At 39.3% G+C, this 21,378-nt stretch overlaps 1 protein-coding gene across 1 annotated transcript in view; it reads left to right on the forward strand.

Annotated features, from left to right (window-relative positions):
* The window catches only part of vps8 (VPS8 subunit of CORVET complex), a 46,587-nt gene that overhangs the window by 20,225 nt on the left and 4,984 nt on the right, over positions 1 to 21,378 (forward strand). Inside the window, exons 14-42 of the mRNA XM_062430291.1 lie at positions 504 to 674; positions 2,519 to 2,593; positions 3,411 to 3,446; positions 3,598 to 3,688; positions 4,384 to 4,430; positions 4,535 to 4,624; positions 5,256 to 5,302; positions 7,133 to 7,355; positions 7,591 to 7,680; positions 7,881 to 7,932; positions 8,028 to 8,070; positions 9,130 to 9,202; positions 10,035 to 10,154; positions 11,104 to 11,175; positions 11,847 to 11,966; positions 12,262 to 12,318; positions 12,662 to 12,744; positions 14,159 to 14,243; positions 14,441 to 14,539; positions 14,772 to 14,861; positions 16,412 to 16,458; positions 16,547 to 16,691; positions 16,886 to 16,975; positions 17,270 to 17,458; positions 18,684 to 18,765; positions 18,975 to 19,057; positions 19,822 to 19,902; positions 20,432 to 20,601; positions 21,046 to 21,214. Of these exons, the coding sequence (XP_062286275.1) occupies positions 504 to 674; positions 2,519 to 2,593; positions 3,411 to 3,446; positions 3,598 to 3,688; positions 4,384 to 4,430; positions 4,535 to 4,624; positions 5,256 to 5,302; positions 7,133 to 7,355; positions 7,591 to 7,680; positions 7,881 to 7,932; positions 8,028 to 8,070; positions 9,130 to 9,202; positions 10,035 to 10,154; positions 11,104 to 11,175; positions 11,847 to 11,966; positions 12,262 to 12,318; positions 12,662 to 12,744; positions 14,159 to 14,243; positions 14,441 to 14,539; positions 14,772 to 14,861; positions 16,412 to 16,458; positions 16,547 to 16,691; positions 16,886 to 16,975; positions 17,270 to 17,458; positions 18,684 to 18,765; positions 18,975 to 19,057; positions 19,822 to 19,902; positions 20,432 to 20,601; positions 21,046 to 21,214 (2,820 nt within the window). The remainder of the gene's footprint in view (positions 1 to 503; positions 675 to 2,518; positions 2,594 to 3,410; positions 3,447 to 3,597; positions 3,689 to 4,383; positions 4,431 to 4,534; positions 4,625 to 5,255; positions 5,303 to 7,132; positions 7,356 to 7,590; positions 7,681 to 7,880; positions 7,933 to 8,027; positions 8,071 to 9,129; positions 9,203 to 10,034; positions 10,155 to 11,103; positions 11,176 to 11,846; positions 11,967 to 12,261; positions 12,319 to 12,661; positions 12,745 to 14,158; positions 14,244 to 14,440; positions 14,540 to 14,771; positions 14,862 to 16,411; positions 16,459 to 16,546; positions 16,692 to 16,885; positions 16,976 to 17,269; positions 17,459 to 18,683; positions 18,766 to 18,974; positions 19,058 to 19,821; positions 19,903 to 20,431; positions 20,602 to 21,045; positions 21,215 to 21,378) is intronic.

Below are 21,378 nucleotides of genomic sequence, written 5' to 3' on the forward strand. Positions count from 1 at the left end.
AGTTTTGGAAGGATCTGCTCTGATTGGCAGTGATTTATGCTGGCAGAAACCCAAGTCACACAAATGACTATAACAGGCTGGTTGATACCTGCAAGCACACTGGAATGGGGTTCAGATTGGTAGCAGAGCTGGGGAGGGAACTGTGGGCAACCCCCCCTCCTCCCCCGGTTTCCATCTCCTGATGCTCAGTCTGGGATCCTGAGAAGAGGCTGACAGATGCGCCAATTCATTTCTAGATTTTATAGCACATTTTGATTTTGTTGTAAATGCAGTGAATAAAAATGCATAGAAACATTCTATATTCACAAATGTGTTCATGTTGTTACATATTTTATAAACTCAGTAAAACAAATATAACATTAGAACTTAATCTGCTTTTACTTTATTGTATTTTAATGTCTTTTTTTCATATTTATTGTCATTGTCCTTTTTATCTATCTTTCAGAACACTTGATTATAACTTTAATTGACATGTTTATAACTGTCTCTCCCTCTCTTTGCAGTGGATCAACAGTCGTACTCTGGTCCTGGTAGACAGCCATGAAAAGCTGCAGGTTGTGGACCGGCCCAGTCAGGAGATTTTGGAGACTTTGGACCTGGAACAGGTGCAGCTGGTCTACAACAGCCGTCATTTCAAATCGCTTGCCACAGGAGGGAATGTCTCCCAGGCTCTGGTGAGAGATTAGCTGATGGGGACGGGGACGTAAGGGACACAAGGTTTATTGGGTCATGGGCAGAGGTCAGGTTTAAGGTGAGGTTATTAATCATAAATAAATGGCTAACATTCAGAACTAATATCAGTAATAGTAGTAATAATATGAATAAGAAGAAATTACATTTTTAATCACCTTTTACATAACCCAGAAAAAAACTATGCTAACAAAAAGCTTGGCCAAAAAGATGACGGGTCTTGTGCCTACATTCCAAAATAGAAACAAGCAGAGGGGCGGATTGAGGCAGAGAGAGCATTCCAAAGCATAAGAGCAGAAGCACTGAGAGCTCTGTCCTCCACAGAACACAGCCTGGATTGAGGAGTGGTGAGGGGATCATTGTCTGAGGAGCACAGGGAGTGTAGGTGTGGAGGAGGTCACATACGTATTAAGAAGCCAAGTTATGCAGACACTCTTTGGTGAAGGGGAGAGCTTTAAATTTTGCATGTAACTTGACAGGGAGCCAGCAGAAACGCTGTAAGGGTCGGGATGATGTGCTGCCAGGGTTTTGGGCAATGGTACAAACGGTCGTGAGTTCATTTTTCAACTGTGTAACATCCTGCCCGTTATTTTTTCTTTAAGGGAACCTAATCTAATTGTATTGGTTGGGCTACAATGTCATAATTGCTTCTCACCACCTCTGTAATACAGCCTTTATCAGATTTTGAAATTTTGATCCATGCATTTCTTCTAGTCATCTATCAAAAGTTTCTAACTTGTCCAGTGTATGGCCGCTAATTTTACCATAATCAGAAATGTTGTTTATGTCAAACCTAGGGTTGGGTACCAACATCAGTACTTTTAGTGGTAAGACTGAATTATGTTGGTACTACAAAGTATTGGTTCACATCAAATCAAGTACAGTCACGCTCATCATTCTGGAGTGGAATGCATGAGATGTTTACGGTTAGCTGATTGAGGTTAAGGTTAAGGTTAAAAACACACCAGAAGACGGCTGGTTGGGGTTATATTAGGAACAGACTTCGACATAACACCGGTCAAAACGTCATCGGATGGGAATCCCTCCTGATGACGTGTTTCTCTGGGGGGGAGTCCCGGACCCCCGCCTGTGTTCACGGCCTGTCAGTGTGTGTAAAACAATGTGAATTTGTCTGAGGCACTAATTTAGCAGTTTCGGGATCCGGGCAGAAGGTTTACTTTACTGTTATTTTCATAAATTCAATATTTCAGCACTATGCTGTAATTTGACTGTCTAGTCTGAGCGTGTTTTATTTCCACAGGTAAGATTAGTGCATCCAGGAAGCTTTTTATTTTGTTTATTTCATTAGTTTTTTCAGCTGTAGTGAGTCAGTGGGGATCTGTTGGGTAAGGCAGTGTGTTTTGTTATTAATCATTTGGCGCCACCTGCAGCTGTTTTCGTTGATAGAAACATATGACAGTCTGTAGTCCTAGTGTTGAGGTCTATTTTTATGTTACTACAGTAATTACATTTTTTGGTTGATACTTACAGATTGAGAGTAAAGTAACATTGAGTACCAGTATCAGTTCAAATGTGAAAAGTACTTAACCCTAGTCACACCATCCTTAAGCCCTCTCCACTGACTGTTATACACACCAAGGCTGATTTCAAAGAATTCATCCTGACCCTTGAAGTGTCCTGGTACAACAGAAGAATATGAATTTGAAGTTTGAAAATACCCTTTGTGTTGATTAAAACAGAACAAACGTATGTGAGACACACAACAGAACAACAGAATCAGAGATGCCTTCTTTAGCTAGTGATAATACCTTTTAAATATATCTTGACCAGATTTCTGTTTGTGTCTAACAATGTCTTTGTGTTTCAGGCTTTAGTTGGAGAAAAGGCTTGCTACCAGTCCGTCTCCAGCTATGCAGGACAGATTGTCTACTTGGGCACCAAGGTACTGTGTTTTATGTGTGTATTTGTTCCATTTGTCATCTGTGTGCACAACAGCTGTGAGCTGCCATGTCTGTTTGTGGAGTTGTTGCTCCCAGCACATTGGCAAACTGTTAAGAATGAATTATATACAGTGTGTTCAGACTCCTTCATTTTTTCACAGTTTGTTATATTGCAGCCATATACTAAAGTCGTTTAAACTGTTTTTTGCTCATCTACACTCAATACCCCATTATGACAAAGTAACAACTTTAGAAATGTTTGCAAATGTATTAAAAAGGAAAAAACTGAAATATATTGACACAAGTATTCAGACACATTACTCAGTAGAAGCCCCTTTGGTAGGGATTACAGTCTTTAGTCTTCTTGGGTATGACATAACAAGCTTTGCACACCTGGATTTTGGGATCTTCTGCCATTCATCTCTGTCAGGTTGGATAGAGACCACTTTCAGGCCCAGAGATGTTGGACAGGATTCAGTCAGGGCTGGACAGGATGGGCCACTCAAACACATTCAGAGTTGCCATAACAAAGGGGCTGAATACTTCTGTCAATGTGATATTTCTTTTTTTTTGTAAGAGGAAAAAGAACCATGAAAAAGACCTTTGTGCAAGTTGCAGTTACGTCACTGAACAGTACTGTACTGTACTGTACTGTACTGGTGCATGAAGGCTGAAGAGACTGTTAAACGTGTAAACCAGCTTTACACCCTAATATTTCATGTTGTTTGTTCATTAGTAACACTTTTCCAAAGAAGACCAACGGTTAAGATATGGTGTAAAAGGTGGTTTTTAACAGTGTCATATTCTCTTGCCTTCCAGTCGGCTCACATTATGACTCTAAGAAACTGGAGAGAGGTACGTATGTTACTCTTTACAATTATAATTATTTCGTAATTTTTTTAATGCTATCACTTGTGCCACTACAGAGTTGAAAAATACATTTTGAGCTGTCTGACAAATGTACTGGAATAAAAGTGACTCTTTATTCCTGTTTCTGTGTGTGCAGCGTATTGACTGCCTGCTGAAGCAGGAGTATTATGTTGAGGCCCTCTCTCTGGCCTGGTCCTTCCATGAGGGAACTGCTAAGGCTGTGGTTGGTGAGTATAAAGTACATCACACATCCAACACCCACAAAATCAATGTTCATTGTTGTTTCCATCAAGTGTTTTGATTTACTTCTGTGTACATTGCTTTTTGTCACCGAGTTTATGATCCTTTCATCAGGATGTAGTAATATGATCCTGATGAAAGAATACTATGCTCCATGCACCATGTATGTTTTATATGTATCTTAAAACTAAATTGTGACCTTTGCTCCACAAGACAACCTCTAGATTCAGTGGTTAGGGTTAGGGTTAGGACTCATTTAACATTAAATTAAGAAACTCAAGCGTCAGGTTTATGGTCATTAGGTGTTCATAACAGGGAGTTCAGAGAGGTGAAACACTGAAAACATTGAAATTTGTACAATTTGATTTAATTGACTTCTTGAGAACTACTGATCAATGCAGGGTCCCTTTTCACCTGCTCCCAAGCAGTTAGTGCATTCTAAGAACCTTGTTGGAAGTCACTTTCTTCTAGCCACAGGGACATATCTGCACTTCTGTTTCCTCTGCCTTTGATACAGCGGCTCTCCTTTTTCATTCACTGCAGTTACTAGCTGATGCTAGCTATGACAGTTATCAGTGCACAGTACAATATGCAAATGACTGTGATTAATCACAAATATATTTGATGGAACAATGTTAACATAAACTGTTTGACAGATGGATGATATGTGTTTTTATTCCAGGCCTGTTTGGAGATCCAGTGAAAAGGAAGGGAGTGATAGGCGACAAGGTAAGAACAGAATACCACTGCCATGTATTACATCTATCCAACCTGGACAGGGGGTTCCAATATTCTCGTGCTCATTTTTAACTTGTACCACTCTGTTTATGCAGATGGTAGAGATTCTGTTGCATTTTGCAGAGAATGCTTTGAAAAAATGTCCAGAACAAGGCAAGATCCAGGTGATGGAGCAACATTTCCATGTAAGCTAACACACCGTAAAGAACACATCTTACAGTGTCCAGTCTACCATAGCCTTAGCAACTGCTACAAGTTACCCTAGCTTCACATAAAGAACAGAAACAGCTAGTCACACTCACTGACTGATTAACATCCCTGTAGAAACTCAGTGTAAGCAAGTGACATTATGGTTCTGCACATATTGTAACAAGTTATTACATTCTTTATATATTGCAATAACCAAATATATTGCTATGCAGCCCTGTCTGTAATTGATATATATCACTATCTCCATCTCAACATCATGGTCTGTATGGTTCATATGTATATTTATATGTATAAGGTTGCCATTCATATGCAGACCAAATACAAAGATTTTTAAAGAATTCCAAAAACCCGCTTTCATATTTTTTATTCCATCTTCTTCCGCACCACTCGGGGCTTTGGCCATAAAAAATAGTCCACTGTGAGGACAGAGAGTCTTAAGCATAAGTGTATTTGTTTAAAAAGATTTCATTAGATTTTTTTTGTTACCAAGGTTACTTTAACAGTTAATCATGACATTGATTTTAAGAAAGGCACAGGAGCTACTTAGTTATTTCTCTTCTTTATATTAGAAATCATTGTCTTACTCTCTCTTTGTGGTGTTTTAAGGATGTGGTTCCTGTCCTGGTGGATTACTGCCTGCTGCTACAGAGGACGTAAGTATATATACATTATACATAAATACATAAATACATAAATACGCATGTTTAGCAGAGCAGCAGTGAGTGCTCTGTCAGGTGTTCAGGTACAATGTTGAGTGTATGTCTCCCATGTTTTGGAAGCACTCAGAGTCCAATACACAATGACTGTAGTTATAGGAGTAAATCAGAACAAAATAGACTTGAGGCCTAAAAATTTGCTTCAGGTCAGAAGGATCAGACTCATGGACTGGAAGAAAGTTGTGCATTAAACAGCTAGCACTAAACATATGATTGTAGCAGATGGAAGAGAACAAATGTCCAACTAATTTTCTGTATATGTCATAGCCTTATATAATGTGTCTTATTTTCCTGTTAAACATTCCCCAGAGCTTCTAAAACTTTTTCCACAGTGGATGACAGGATCAAATATACATTCTGTATTCACCAACAAATAGCTTTTAATGATGTGTACAGCTTTGTCAACTCATTTTGTTTTTTATTTAATCAGTGATTCATGTTTGAATTATTAAATATCTTTGTTATTAAAGTTGCAATACATGACATTCAGCCACTAGATGTCACCAGAATCTCTGACCGAAACAAAAGGGTATGTCGTTTACTCAATAAAGTTGGGGGAAAAAAGCAGTCCGTGAACTGACAGCTCATAAAACTCAGATCAAACTGTCAAACTAGGCAGTGCTGATTGTATATGGATCAATATTCTGTTAGTGAATTACATATTTCTGCCTCAAATGCTTTCAGAAACATATTTTCGTGAACTGTCTAGCTGTAATTTAGAAAGTTTGTGACACGGCCATCGTCTCAGAAATGGACATGGAGTGATTCACATGCACTATAACATGCACGTGGGCGTACTGGCAACCAAAATGAAGAACAGAGAAGCTCTGATAACAACACACACAGTAGTACAGTGGCTTCATTCTCTGCTCCGGTCACCATTACTTCACTATATATTTACATAGCAAAGTGACATCTAGTGAGGCTGATTTTTTTTTTTATTGCAACTATAAATGAATAATTATGATAAACAGTGATTAGAAGGAAACATTACCACCACATACTGTACAAGCTTGGCAGAAAATGTAATGTAGAGTGCTTTGACTCATTCCCAGCTGTTGTGTCTGGTTGTGGAGCTTGGTCATTTTATACTGCCAACCCTTCAAACAGATAGAGGACACTGCATCTACACTGCTCACATGTACTACATGGTTGCTCTTGGTGTGCACTGCAGCTGCTCCTGGATTTTATCCTCCTGCACCGCACATCAATTGAAACAAGTGACATCTGTAGGCTTCATCACCTGTAATAGTTGTATCACATCTTACTGTCATCTTTTTGATTGTTAGATACTAATATAAATAATGATCATTTTAATAAATAATAATTATTCAATCATATAAAGTAGTTATGCACTAATGTGTACATAAGTATCATTATGTTCTATTTCTGTCCAACATGCAGATACATTATACTCAAGTTTTGTTACTTATTACTAAGTTACTTATTGGCTAGCTGTGAATCCAATGTACATTAGCTAGTCAAATCTTTTAAATTGCTAGATGGTATTGAACTGAACATTGAACTTATATACTTTAATAGTTATTGCTAAATCAAAAATATAATAGAAGTTATAATCATGATTTCAACTTCTTACCTTTGAAAAATGCATTGAAAATACAGTAAAAGTACTGTGTGTGTGTGTGTGTGTGTGTGTGTGTGTGTGTGTGTGTGTGTGTGTGTGTGTGTGTGTGTGTGTGTGTGTGTGTGTGTGTGTGTGTGTGTGTGTGTGTGTGTGTGTGTGTGTGTGTGTGTGTGTGTGTGCAGTGACCTGCTCTTCAACCAGCTGTATGCTCAGCTGGTGGAGAACGTGGTTGCCAAGGGGATTTTCCTGGAATCGCTGGAGTCATACATTATCGTGGACCGCCTCGGTCACCTCACAACACCCATCATGAAGGACCTGCTGGCCCATTACCATGACAACGGTTTGATGAACAGCCTGGAAAGATGCATTGTCCATCTGGATGTCACCAACCTGGATATACAGCAGGTGTGTGTGTATGTGTGTTTGTTGGACTGTGTGGTAAGTAAAAAAATACCATTCACAGCATTATGCATAGTAGTAGTATTAATAATACAATTAGACTCTACATTTTCACTGGTATAATTTTCATAGAAGGTGTGTGTGTGTGTGTGTGTGTGTGTGTGTGTGTGTGTGTGTGTGTGTGTGTGTGTGTGTGTGCGTGTGTGCGTGCGTGCGTGCGTGCGTGTGTGTGTGTGTAAAGGTGATTCGGGTGTGTTGGGAGAATCAACTCTATGATGCCATGCTCTACGTGTTCAACAGAGGGATGAATGACTACATTACACCTATGGAGGTAAGTTCAACACCACCAACTACATTAACTTAAATGTATTAGTGCCATTATTTTCATTCTAAGAATAAAAAAAAATAATTGAAAGAATGAGAAATCAGTTTTCTGTGGTATTGAGCTTTTCAACTTTCAACTATTCATCAGATCCTGAACAAGACTTGATAACATTCCCAATTGTTTTCTATGTCTTGATTGTGTTTCAGAAACTCTTTGCAGTGATTGGCCCACCACTTACAGAGGGAAGGAGCCTAACAGGTAAGCCTGAGAATAACCCCAATAGTTTAGAGCACCAAATAAATGGATAGTACAGAAAGTTTAAAAAGCTCATTTGCGTTTTTGTCTTTGGACAGATGATGAAGTTGTGATGGGAAACAAACTTCTGGTGTACATAAGGTAAGTTAAGAGATGACTGATATCATTTTATACCTGCACTGGTTGGTACAGCTGGAATATATTATGGCCAAAGGTTTGGTATTTTTAGAGACCTGTGGCTCAGGAAGTAGAGCCACTAATTGGCAGATAGGAGGTTTGATTCCTGGCTCCTCAAGTCCATTTACAATTTCTCATATGCCTAAGCTACTACTCCAAGCATTTATTGTGAGTGTGAGAGGTGTCTCTAAATTCTTGACACCACATGTACTGAAAATGCATAACATGCATAACATATTGATTATGGAAATGCATTACAGGTCAAATGTTAAAAAGACCAGCCAGGTGTCATCACATCCATGCAGTTAAGCTTAATGCTACAGCCAGAAAGACATGTCTCCCTCCCAACTGTTTAACAGAACAGTGTATGATTAAGGTCTTTACTTCAATTGTTTCCTAGAATATTAAGTAGTGTGTCTATTAGTGTTTGTATAATAGTCATGGGGAAATGAATAGCAGGAAGTGTTGGACAGTACACAGTCTGTCTTCATCCACAGCATAAGTGCTCAGCAGCAGATGTGGGACATCTGCAGAGTTTTTCCAGTGTTTTTTTCTCTTACAGAGAGCTACATTCTACATCCAGGCAAGATGGAAGGATGTCAGGAGAAACTCATATTCTCCAATTTAAAAACCATATGCTCCAACAGATTGTGTGGTTGTGTGACATAAAAATCCATTTCTGATGCTATGATGGCACAAGCAGCGTGTGCATAAAAATGCTAGGGGCACCAAGGAGATGGAGATTTAGAGAGATATACATGTAAACTGTTCACCTACCGTCTTGTGAATAGATCATGTTTACTTCTGTTTCTGTGTGCTCAGACTACTTTTCATAGTTTGCTCAGGTGCATTACTCACACTTAAAATCCTTCTCATCTTTCGGTTGAGTGTAAGCATCTTCACTTTGATAGGCCTGGAATTCTTGCCAGTGTCACTCACAGCTGCTTGTAGAATGCATACAGTGTACAGGTTTACTATATACCGTTAATACATATTTAGAGGTGTGTGTGTGTGTGTGTGTAGCTGCTGTCTTGCAGGAAGGGCGTATCCACTTGGAGACATTCCTGAAGACCTTGTGGTTCAAGTCAAGAACCAGGTATGTCGATTCTGTGTATTTGAAGAACATCAGGCCAGTGTGTGTGTGTGTGTGTGAACTTAAGCCCCCCCAACCCACCACTCAGAATTTCTTGTTTATTTGAATGATGTGGAGAAGGATGTGCTGATCAGATAAACTAGTTCAGTATTTGTGCCAAAATGTCTTTATTAAACAAATCTGGAATCGGCTGGATGTGACTGATGTACTGGAAATCCTGTTTCCTGGTTACTGTTATAAAATGCAAACAATTTGTGACAACTATTTACATTCTAGACAATATAGTTATAAAAATATCTGTGCTTATAGTTAGTATGTGATAACGACCCTTTTCTTCCACAAAGAATGATCCTGGTCAGTCCCACATACTAAATAGAAAGAATACCTTGAAAAAGTGTTGCTTGTTGTTATTGTATTCATTTATTGGCTCAGTTTGTCACAGTTATAGACCAGTCACATGACATACCACATCTGTTTTTACCAGCCACAGGCTCAGGTTAAAACACATATACTGTATATATAATCTAATACAATACAATACAATACTACAGGTCATAGTGGGTAGTGGTGAGAGAGTATTCATTGCAGAGCTGTTGTATCAGATTGCATTATGACTATAACATATATATATATATATATATATATATATACAGTATACACACACACACACACACACACACACACACACACACACACACACACACGCAAAGAAACACACACACCAACTAAGTGACTGAGAGTAGAGAGTGCGGTGCCATGAAAAGTGAACTAATGCTGTGTGTGTGTGTGTGTGTGTGTGTGTGTGTGTGTGTGTGTGTGTGTGTGTGTGTGTCAGGTGTTTGACTTCCTGATCCGTCTCCATTCAGCTGACTCGTCAGAGGAGGAGCAGGTTTTCCCGTACATTCACACACTCCTCCACTTTGACACCCGGGAGTTCCTCAACGTGCTTGCGATGGTGAGATTTCTTTGTATCATTTTAACTCGGATGGATGACTACATCTGGAATGTCTTTAGTAGGTCATTTATCTGAGTCCGTGGTATTTTAACACCACTCTTACCTTCAGTAGAGTAGGTCAGTTTACATGACACTGAAGTTGTCATGAAAAAACTGCCGCTGATGTTATTCAAAATGTATTTGTACAAGGACCCAAGAGGTTAGGCACACCCAGGTCTGATCAGCCTGTGGTGGGCCTGCCTCAGTTGATGGTGCATTGTGAGTAAAAGGCCGAAACACCCAATGATGCTGAGGTACACAACTGATGATGTTTCCCTAACATCGACTGATAGTTTGGCATAACACCAATCTTGTGCGGAGGGCTTTCAAAAGGTTCATGGGACTTTATACCAGCTTGTCCTATGTTTTGAAATGAAATGTAAATTTATAAAGCAGTTTCCTACTGGATGAAATGTTTTCAATAGTATTGCTATATTACTACCCATATATCAGTGAGTGTAGCTGCTGACTTCCTCTCTTGGCCTGGCACATTAAGCAGCTGTGATTCTTTTCTACATGGACATTTCACAGATTTGACCACCTTTGCATCACATGGAGTCATGTGTCTTTTGGCAAGTCCAGTGGTTACCAAACTGCAGGAGATACAACAGAGGTGGCAGGGTGGAGGCTAAATATACATGCTGTCACATTACACTGCAATCAAAGAATGTATTAGTTAGTGGAAAGGCAGTCAAATAGATGTATAACATGACAGCTACAAAAACAGCAGATTATGACCATGATAGAGGTGTTGTCAGCCATTGAGGAGAAAATATCAAACTTTTCAAAGACAGATCCAGTCACTTCTGAGGACTGTTTCATAAAGATTGCACATAAAAGCTGTGTTCATTGTAAACAGTCTTGAATGAAGCTAATACACTGAACCAGGTTGTTTCTTACTTGCTTCTAGACATTTGAAGACTTTAAGAATGACAAGCAGGCCCTCGAGTACCAGCAGAGGACAGTTGACATCTTACTTCAGGTAATATCACAAAAATCATTTCATGTGCTGTAATGTCGGTTTTACACAATCGTTCATAGTGAAGACAGCATGGATCAGGTTGAATACAGGTGCAGTAATCTTCAGTTCCTTTCCAGTTTTTCTGCTTTAATGCACACACAGTGAGGTGCAGACCAATGTGAACTTCAATGCAAGTCTTTCAAAATGAAAACACATTGCACAACTCTTCTCCAGTACACTCTGCTATCTCACCTTCATCAAGGTGGTGGCCAAGGCTGCTTCCCTATAAAAGGATGAATTGTTAAAGAATCTAGAATCCAGGGTATTTGGAAGAAAAAATGCTTGAAAATGCTGTGTGGGGCTCCACAGGCACTTATAAAGAAGGCAAATGAAGATGATTGGTCTGTGTTCCAAACAGATGTGTTGGTGTTGGAGCTTCCATGATTGGTCATGCCAGAAGGCGCTTCTTATAGTGAAATACTGCCCTCTGTTTTCCCAGAACTGGGGTTACCCTGTTAACTGAATGTTTGAACCAAGTTAAAAAAGATTACACAGTATGTCAGTATTTTTTTAAACCAACAACACAAAATTCAGTTCACCTCAAGGGCTGCATGCCCTTCACTTCTTTTTACAGTTGTTAGGTTCTCTGTATCTTTTTCTCTGCTTTGACAGTTATATTTCTGGTTACCTAGGTGATGGTGGACAATCCAGACTTTACTCCTTCCCAGGTGGGCGGGCTCTTCACGTTTTTGGCTCGCCAGTTGGCAAAGCCAGATAACACGCTCTTTGTGAACAGGAAGCTCTTTGATCAGGTAACCATCACCATCATCAATCAGATCCCATAAATCTCCCAAGTATGTGATTAAATGTGTTTTTGTGATACTACGTACATGTACAACACCATGGTCATGACACTATGTATGACATTATAAATAAAACTTCACACGTTATTGTGAAAATGTCATTATGAAGAGAAAACAGACTTTTGAAAGAGGGCATGTAGAAATAGAAATGTCTAGACTTCATAATGTATTATTCATTTATTGAACACTGGACACTTTGGGGTTAGCAGCACCATTCATCTTCACCTCTTCTCTGTCTTTCTAGGTTCTGGAGTTCCTGTGCAGACCAGATGATGACTCTCGACACACTGAGAGGCAGCAGGTTGGTGTGTGTAGGTTTCTTTGCGTGTGTGTGTGTGTTTAAAAATCTGTCTGTCTGTCTGTCTGTCTGTCTGTCTGTCTGTCTGTCTGTCTGTCTGTCTGTCTGTCTGTCTGTCTGTCTGTGTATACTGTATATATATATATGTTATAGTCATAATGCAATCTGATACAACAGCTGTGCAATAAATACTCTCTCACCACTACCCACTATAACCTGTAGTATTGTATTGTATTGTATTGTATTAGATTATATATACAGTATATGTGTTTTAACCTGTGCCTGTGGCTGGTAAAAACAGATGTGGTATGTCATGTGACTGGTCTTTATTGTGACTGGTTTATAGGTTTTACTGGAGCTGCTTCACGTTGGGGGTGTGGTCCAGTTTGATGAAGGAAGGCTGTTGACTTTGGCAGAGAAAGCCAAGTTGTGAGTAGCTGATGAATGATGTATGGAAAGACATTTGCATGAAATAATTCTATTGAATAAAATGATCATATAAATGTATATCTACTATGCTTTTCTAAAAAAAATGATATATGTTGTATCTTTTTAAAGGTCTTAAGCTCAAAATGTTTAAGTGAATATAATATAAAGGCAGATAATTAGTTCTGAAAGTGCTGAAAGTGAAATTGTATTACTGCATTACAAATATGTTTTCCATCATTGTACACATTTTGCAAAACAAATACATCCTGGACAGGTTGTCAGCCTATCACAGGGCAAACATACTGTATGTATACAGACACACTCACACATTCACACTACAGGCTGTTAGTTTCCAGTAGACCTGACCTCTCTTTCGGAGGAAACCCACCCACTACAGCAAAATATTTTACATAATAAATCTTCATTGAGTCCTTACTCAGTCAAATCTGAACATATAAGCATGACACACACATTTATATTCAATTGCCTCATTTCTGATGTGCATCACAAATGAATGTTCTTAAATCTGCTCAAAAATGATAGAAAAAGGTTATTTAAAAAAAATAGGGCTCAAGTTGTAGCTTAAAGCTAATTAACTGAATTATACTTCCAGATTACACCCCCAAAACCATTATGGGAACTGTAGTTTCAAAGTTGAGAACATAATTAGCCCCCATATCAAAGTAAGACAAAGAACAAAAAATAATAATAGGAGGGTCAAAATCCATTCATTTTAACTTTTGTCATGTTCCACTATTAATGTCTTGTGATATTACTAATGCTCAGGATATTATATTCATAGAACATTCACACGATTCTTTCCATTCACATGCAGATATGGACTGCATTTTATAAAGTGCTTTTCTAGTCTACTGACACTCAAAGCGCTTCACAACTCATGTCGACATTCATCCATTCACACACATCCATACACTGATAGCAGAGGCTGTCATGCAAAGGTGTCATCCTGCTCATCAGGGATGATATAGTGCTTTCTAATGCTCTCTCTCTCACTCACTCACTCACTCACTCACTCACTCACTCACTCAATCACACACACACACACACACACACACACACACACACACACACACACACACACACACACACACACACACACACACACACACACACACACACACACACACACACACACACCCTATGGCTCAACCATCGGGAGCAATTTGGGTTTCAGTATCTTTTCTCAAGGACACTTCGTGGACGATTAGTGGACGATCTGCTATACATGCTGAGCTACAGCTGCCCCTTTTCACCCTGTGTTGGAAACCAGTGGGAACACAGTCAATTATCACAATTGTAAATTGGCAATGGAAGGTGTTTGATGGAAGGTGATGATGATGATTATTATAGCTTTTACATTATTGTCTTTGTGTCTCCCCTTCTTACCATTCAGCTACCAGATTTGTGAATTTCTTTATGAGAAGAAACATCTGTATGACAGGATCATTGACTGCTACCTGAGAGACCCCCTCAGAAAGGTAACATACAGACTCAATAAGATACAGTTAGAATTTCAGATTCATCAAGCTACATGTGTTTGACCTGTGTTAAGTTTGTGTGTGTCTGTATGTGTCCGTGTGTGTGTGTGAAAGTGAAGACATTTTGGCCAGTTCTTGCTTTGGGACAGATCTTCAAATGAATGTGTAATTTAAATGTGTGTGTGTTTGTTTGTCAGTGGGAGATCTACAGTTACATCCATAACCTTCTGTCCATGCCGGGCTACAGTCCTGAGGAGAAACAGACAGTTAAAGAAAAAGCAATAGAGCACATGCAGGTCAGTACATGAACAGACACTCTACAGACATGGTTATTTAATAATACATTTATTTATATGTTATTTATTTATATATTTATCAGTTTCTAGTGCTCATCCAGGCCACCATGTCCTTCAGCCTGGGGAATATGTAGTCATAATGTTCTTGAATCATTAAGCAATATTAATAATCAGGTGGTGTTACATTATCTGTTGTAAAACTACATATGCTCCTTCCAACATGTGTTCACAGGAGCTAATGACCCTTGACCCCACTAAGGCAGCTGACCTGGTAGTGGTTCACTTCACTGAGGAGGTGCAGCAACTTATCTCTGAGACTCAGGTGAGGTCAAAATAAATATTGACATTATTATATTTCTTATGTATTTGTTAATGTTAGTAATGACAGGAACACAACTACTTTGGGGTTTGTTCCATAACTCTGGACAGATTTTCTCAAGACACTCTAATGACAGTGGAGTCACTGATCACCATTCAGTTAGCATTTCTTTTCAATTTCCTATTGTGTGTATGCCAGTATGAAATCCTGCTGGCCGTTTGAGTCAGTCCAACTGATACTTCACACATTGCTAAATAAGCAAATCATTCAGGAGTGTAACTCATTATAGAAATGGGTCATGTGGTTGGATGTCATCCTCATGCAGAGTCAGACATGTGAGGCACACCTGACCAAAATCCCACATGTACTCAATCAGCTTTCCAGTGTGTGAGCCTAGCTGCCACTCTCAAAGGGCCAGTGATGCCACACCAAATTTGAGTATGCGGGCTGGTTGGTGGGTGCCAATGGCCTGACAGGAGGAGTTTCAACCACCCAGGAAATCAAAGCCTTGACTGGTGTGTCGAAGCTCAGGAGCTTCCTGGGTGTCTGCAGTACTCCACACAGTTCATCAAGGACTATGCATAGATAGCAAAGCCCCTTACAGACCTCTGAAAAGACATCAAGGGCAGGCTCTCCAAGAGTTGAAAATAAAGCTGTGCTCTGCACCTTGCCTCGCTTATCCTGATAAGGACAAATCAGTGCTGCCTTGCCACAGAAATACCTCAAAGAGAGTTGGGCCGAACCTTAACATAGCATAGAACTGAAGTTCTCTGACTGTGAGAAAGCTCTTCTAGCCACTGTCTGGACGGTGGAGCACCTCTGTAGCTGCACGGATGCCAGGAGGTAATCTTTGAGACTTTGCATCAACCAGTGTTCTTCTTAAATAGCCAGAAGCTAACAGAATGAGAAGGTGTCAAACAGTGACATATAGGTCAAGCCTGCTCGGAACTATAAGGTGGCCCTGAGCCAGGGTGTAGCCGAGTACCAACACTGACTGTGAAGGTCAGTCAGTCTCCCAGTTCCTCCTCATTACTACTCCTTTGCTTCCCTCTAATCACTATTACTATGAAGAGAATGTCTGCCAGGACCTCCAGAAGGTTTAGGTGGAGAACTGCTCATTTCATCATGAGTGCCAGGAAAGGGCCCATCATAGAAGTTCAAAGATGAATGGTTCCCAAAATCAATCTGGTTGTGCAAAGGATCAGTTTGGAATAAAGCAGAGAGGAATTGTACTTTGCAGTGCTGTGTCATGGAGTCGTGGCTTAGCGTCACTATCCCTAAAACGATGAAAAAATGCCATAATGTTACCGGAGTGGAGCAGTGAACTTCCACACTGCATCTGAGAAGATGACGATATGAAGAAATCTGTCATGACCCGACCTCAGCTCAGGCTGAAAGTTTAAAACAAAAGTTGGAAACTGAGAGCATGAAGGTGGTGCTTTTTGCTCACAGGGTCTACGTCTGATTACCAAAATGAATCTGAATAAGCATGTAATATCTACAGTCAGAAAACAGGTTAATGTTGCATACTTAATCATTCTGTGTGTCTTTAGGATGACGAGCTTCTTTTCAAGTTCCTCAGCTGCCTCCTGGTGACAAGGTACTTCCTCTTCTGATGATACACTATCCTTTCTCTGTTTATCCCCTCCTTCCATTTCTTCTCACTTCTCATCTGCTTTGTTATTCAGGGAAAGCCATCACTCAGATATCCTCCTGCCTCTGGAACGTGACCTCCATGAGCTATTGCTGGACTTAATGTGCCGCTTTGCACCTGAGCAGCTTGTGAGCTTCCTCCAAACCTCCCAGCACTACAGACTGGAGGAGGCCATACAGGTACTACCTATTATACTTTATGATGATTATGTGAATTGCACTAAACTAAGAGACAGGGACTTTCTGGGCCCTTGGGCTCCAGCAGCAAGCTTTGCTGCTTGGACCCTTAGTTGACCTAGAATAAGGGGGGTTAAAATAAAGTGTTACCCATGTGCTTCTAACTGTCTTCCCTTATCCATTCTTTGTCCCTTTAGATAACACAGAAATACCACCAGAGCGAGGCTACAGCCTACCTGCTGGAGCAGAAGGGAGATGTTCATGGAGCTTTTACTGTGTTGTTGGAGGTATCTACACAAACTCAGGGAGTGATAATTCATTCACTTATTTTAATTCATTTCTATAAATGAGTGAATAATCCACCATTTACAGATTTGACATATACACAACGGCCTTAAAGTAGTAGTGTCTGACATATCATATGAAGTTGGTGTGCATATGGACATCATTTTCAGTAATGGCATAGATGGAAATACTCAAGTATAAACTACTAAAAAACAGTAAATATATGCAATATATTTCCACCATTGCTTTTTTATGTAACTCTTATTGTCACTAATGCGCCTTTATACTTCCTCAAGACATTAAAGGAAAAGCTGTGTCTCCTTACTGCTGAGGCGAACAGAGAAAGTGAAGGAGGGCTTGGAACACAAGAGGAAGAGGAGGAGAAAGCGAGTAAATCAACACTGACGAGTGTAGAGGATTCACTGAATTATATCATCGTCTTGTGTCATCAAAGCTCTCAAAACCTGGACCAGCCACAGAGAGAGGTAATTGTACATGTACAATGACAATAAAGACTATTCTATTCTATTCTAATTGGAAATATTCAGTCACCCGTTTGTGTTCATGCATGTGAAAAGGAGGAGTCATCAAAATACCACACATGAGAAAGTGTGTTGGACCCTTGGCAGTGCTACTTGAAACTAGCCTACTGCCAGTATGCATGTTTGTCTGCCTGTTTTTCTTTTTTCATGATTCCAAATCAAATCTGTCACATGACTGTGGATACCACAGTTTGTCTGCAGTGTGATTAACAAACTGCATTTAACCCTACATTAGGCATTAAAGACATACTGATACGTGAACATAAAAGCTTGATGATTAAAAATACAACAGTTATCAAACAGCAGCAGAGACAATGGATGATAAATGGATGAGTATAGTGGAGGCCTGCTCTATGTGAAAAGTCCCCTGACATAACTTACTCTGATGATTCAGCACTACATACATAAACCTGAAAATTGAATTGATGTGCCTCATTTATGTACATACATGAATTATTCATGAATTATTATTTCAACCTCTGACAGCCAACCAGAATGCAGACTGTCTCTGGCAGCTGTGATACAGAAGCTTGCAGTAATGTCTTTTAAATTACTTATTTACTTTTGTATATATAATGTTAATATTATTTTCTATATTTTTTTACTACTATTGATTTTTTATTGTTCTTTATTCTTTTTATTTACGCTTTTTTTTTTTTTACTGTCCACTGTGCTGCTGCAATATTGCCCATCATGGGACTAATAAAGGAATATCTCATATCTTATTATGTTGAGCAGCACAAGTTCTTCAGGTTTCTTATTTTTCAGGGGAAGAAAACATGACCAGATGTGTCTTAGGAACTAAAATCTTCATCCTCTGTTAAAAACCTACTATTGTGCCCCAAAACACATTATTATTCATGTCTGTATTTAGTGGTAGCTTATGCTAGAGTAAAAAGTATTTTCTTGAAGGATTGAAATGTATGCATCAGTATGTTTTTATGTTTCTAATGTTTATCACAGTTTATACACAAGTCTTTGTGACAGATTTGACATAGAGTCTTTTTTAATAGACGGATGAACAAACCAGTGTGGAGTAGAACTGTTTCAAGTAGCACTGCCACACAAACTAATGGTGTTTTGATTACTCCTCTTAATCCCTCATCACAAACATGTGCATGTCATTTCAAAATAGTGCTACACCTCTCTCTCTCTCTTTTTCTGACAGGGTCTATGGTTTCCACTACTAGAGACCATGATGGCTCCTCAAAAACAAGTGAAGGGGCTCAATACCAAACACACCTCTGAGGGTACACACGCACGCACACACACACACACACACACACGCACACACACACACACACACACACACACACACACACACACACACACACACACACACACACACACGCGCGCGCACAGTATGACAGACTTAAGTTCTGTTGGGGTGCTAATAATGATGATGATGATGCTGAGAGTGCTATTGATTAAGATGATATCATGTCTGTTTATGTCTCAGTGTTGAAGGAGCTGACAATGAAAGTCCTGAACAGTATGAGCAGCTTTATTTCACTGCCTGCCATCATACAGAGAATACTGCAGGTGTGTATGACTGTGTTTTTTAACATATGATTTCTCAATCTTCCTTAACTTAACCCTCACATACTGTTCAGAGTCAAATTGACCCATTTTTACATTTGAAAGCTGTTAAAACACCATACACACATTTCTTTTAGCCAGACCTTTCTTAATATGAAACACAGTATACTAAAATGGAAATAAAATGTTTATTTTTAAAATTTCTGTGCATCTGATACCCATTTTTATATATGTAAATATACAAATTTGACCTGTGTTTTTAAAAAAAAAAAAAAATCCCAAATCAGCATTCAAACATGGTGTATTCTTCATATTTTATCAAATGTTCCCCTGGACCATAAAATATTGATGTGATTGACTTTTTCTGCAAGATGAATCAAACAGTAGGATGAATCAAACATGTATTAATGACTGATGACTGATGGGGAATGTATGAATGTGAATTGGTGCAGAGACTAATTATGAGTATGTAAGGGTTAAAGTGATTCTTCTGAGTATGAAATAATCACAGTCTCACAAAAACACAGTTAATTACACTAGTTCTGTGTTGTGCTCCCTCCTAGCAGCTCTAATTACGACTGGCGTAATGCTTCTAACTATATTATGTAGCAATGCTAATATATAAAATGAGGAGAAACAATTAAAACAAGGGTTCCAATTAAATTTGGATTCATTTTATTGTAACCCTTTTGTGAGGGCCTAGAGGACGCTGACTGTTTCCACTGATTGTGTACTCATGACATGTGATACTTGTGTCACTCACTCAGGATCCAGTCTATGGGAGAGGAAAACTGGCAGAGATCCAAGGCCTCATTCTGGGCATGCTGGACACTTTTAACTATGAACAGGTAAAGCACTCTGTGTGTGTGTGTGTGTGTGTGTGTGTGTGTGTGTGTGTGTGTGTGTGTGTGTGTGTGTGTGTGTGTGTGTGTGTGTGTGTGTGTGTGTGTGTGTGTGTGTGTGTGTGTGTGTGTGTGTGTGTGTGTGTGTGTGTGTGAGACTCTGGACAGGACACACAGCAGTCAGTATGAACATTTATAACATTATACTGAAAACAATATTGATTTTGTAATGTTACTTTCTCTTTTGGTCAACCACTGAACATTTAAATAATGCAGTTAAGTGTAATGTACTATACAGTCATGTACATGTGTCTCACTGATTTTCGTGATCTGTTAGTACAGAAATCTCCAACAGCTCCATATAAGCTACGGTCTGTTTGTCTGTGCACACAGCAGTAAAACAGGCCTATATGTTAACTGTTGATTAGTAAAGAGAAACACTCTTGTTCATCTGTAATTCAGAGTCTCTTACCACTCTTATATGTGTGATTATAGTTGTAATTCACATGATGTAATGCTGTCTTTTGTGTTTTAGACTTTACTTGAAACAACCACCAATCTGTTGAACCATGACCTCCACTGGTCCCTGGCTCACCTGCGTGCTGCTGTGACAAGAGGACTCCACCCACGACAAGACTACTGTAACATCTGCCTACAGCAGTACAAGAGGAGGCAGGACTCAGCTGATGAGATCATTGTGTTCAGGTAACACACAAAAAGAATGTTTAACCATTAAACATTTCCTGTTAACTTCATGTCACACTGAATAGTGAAGAGTGTGGAATAGTGTTGACTGGTCAATTCAAAAATGAAAGAGGGAATGTTGTGTTGTATTCCGTTTACTCTTCTGGTAAAGCAAAGCCGCATTACATTTTGAACTTGGCTCTGTTAATTGAAATAAATATATAACTGAATAAATAATGTAAATCATTTCTGGACATTGCAAAGGTAAAGAAGTGTGAGGAATATTTCACATTTGCATAACAGCTGCCAGTACATCCACAGGTTTCTAAATAACAATTGAATGGCTCAACACTTAAATGCGTCTCTAATTTAACACAATGTATCTCTTGCCAAATGCATATTATAGAAAGCATTATGTGACTGGTATTAAATTGTGTGTGTGTGTGTGTGTGTGTGTATTGTCAGCTGTGGACACCCATACCACTTCCAGTGCCTGCAGCAGAAGGATTATGGGTGGGGTCTTGCTCCAGAGCTGCAGCAGCGGTGGAGCTGCTACAAGTGTTCTTCTAGCCAGGGAGGAAGAGGCGGAGCCACCACCAAACCAAAGAGAGGCTTCAGCACATCTCTGGCACAGGTTTGTGTGTTAAATATCCAGACATAAGCAGCCACTCAAGATAGTGTAGTCAGGATCTGGTAAATGTATAAAAGGATGGAACTTGATGGCACAGAGGAATAAGGTACATCAGGTATTGGACATATACACAATTCTTGTTTTTTTGTAATGAACCATTTATTGAT

This window comes from Scomber scombrus, chromosome 12, assembly GCF_963691925.1.
Source record: "Scomber scombrus chromosome 12, fScoSco1.1, whole genome shotgun sequence".
Classification (NCBI taxonomy): Eukaryota; Metazoa; Chordata; class Actinopteri; order Scombriformes; family Scombridae; genus Scomber; species Scomber scombrus.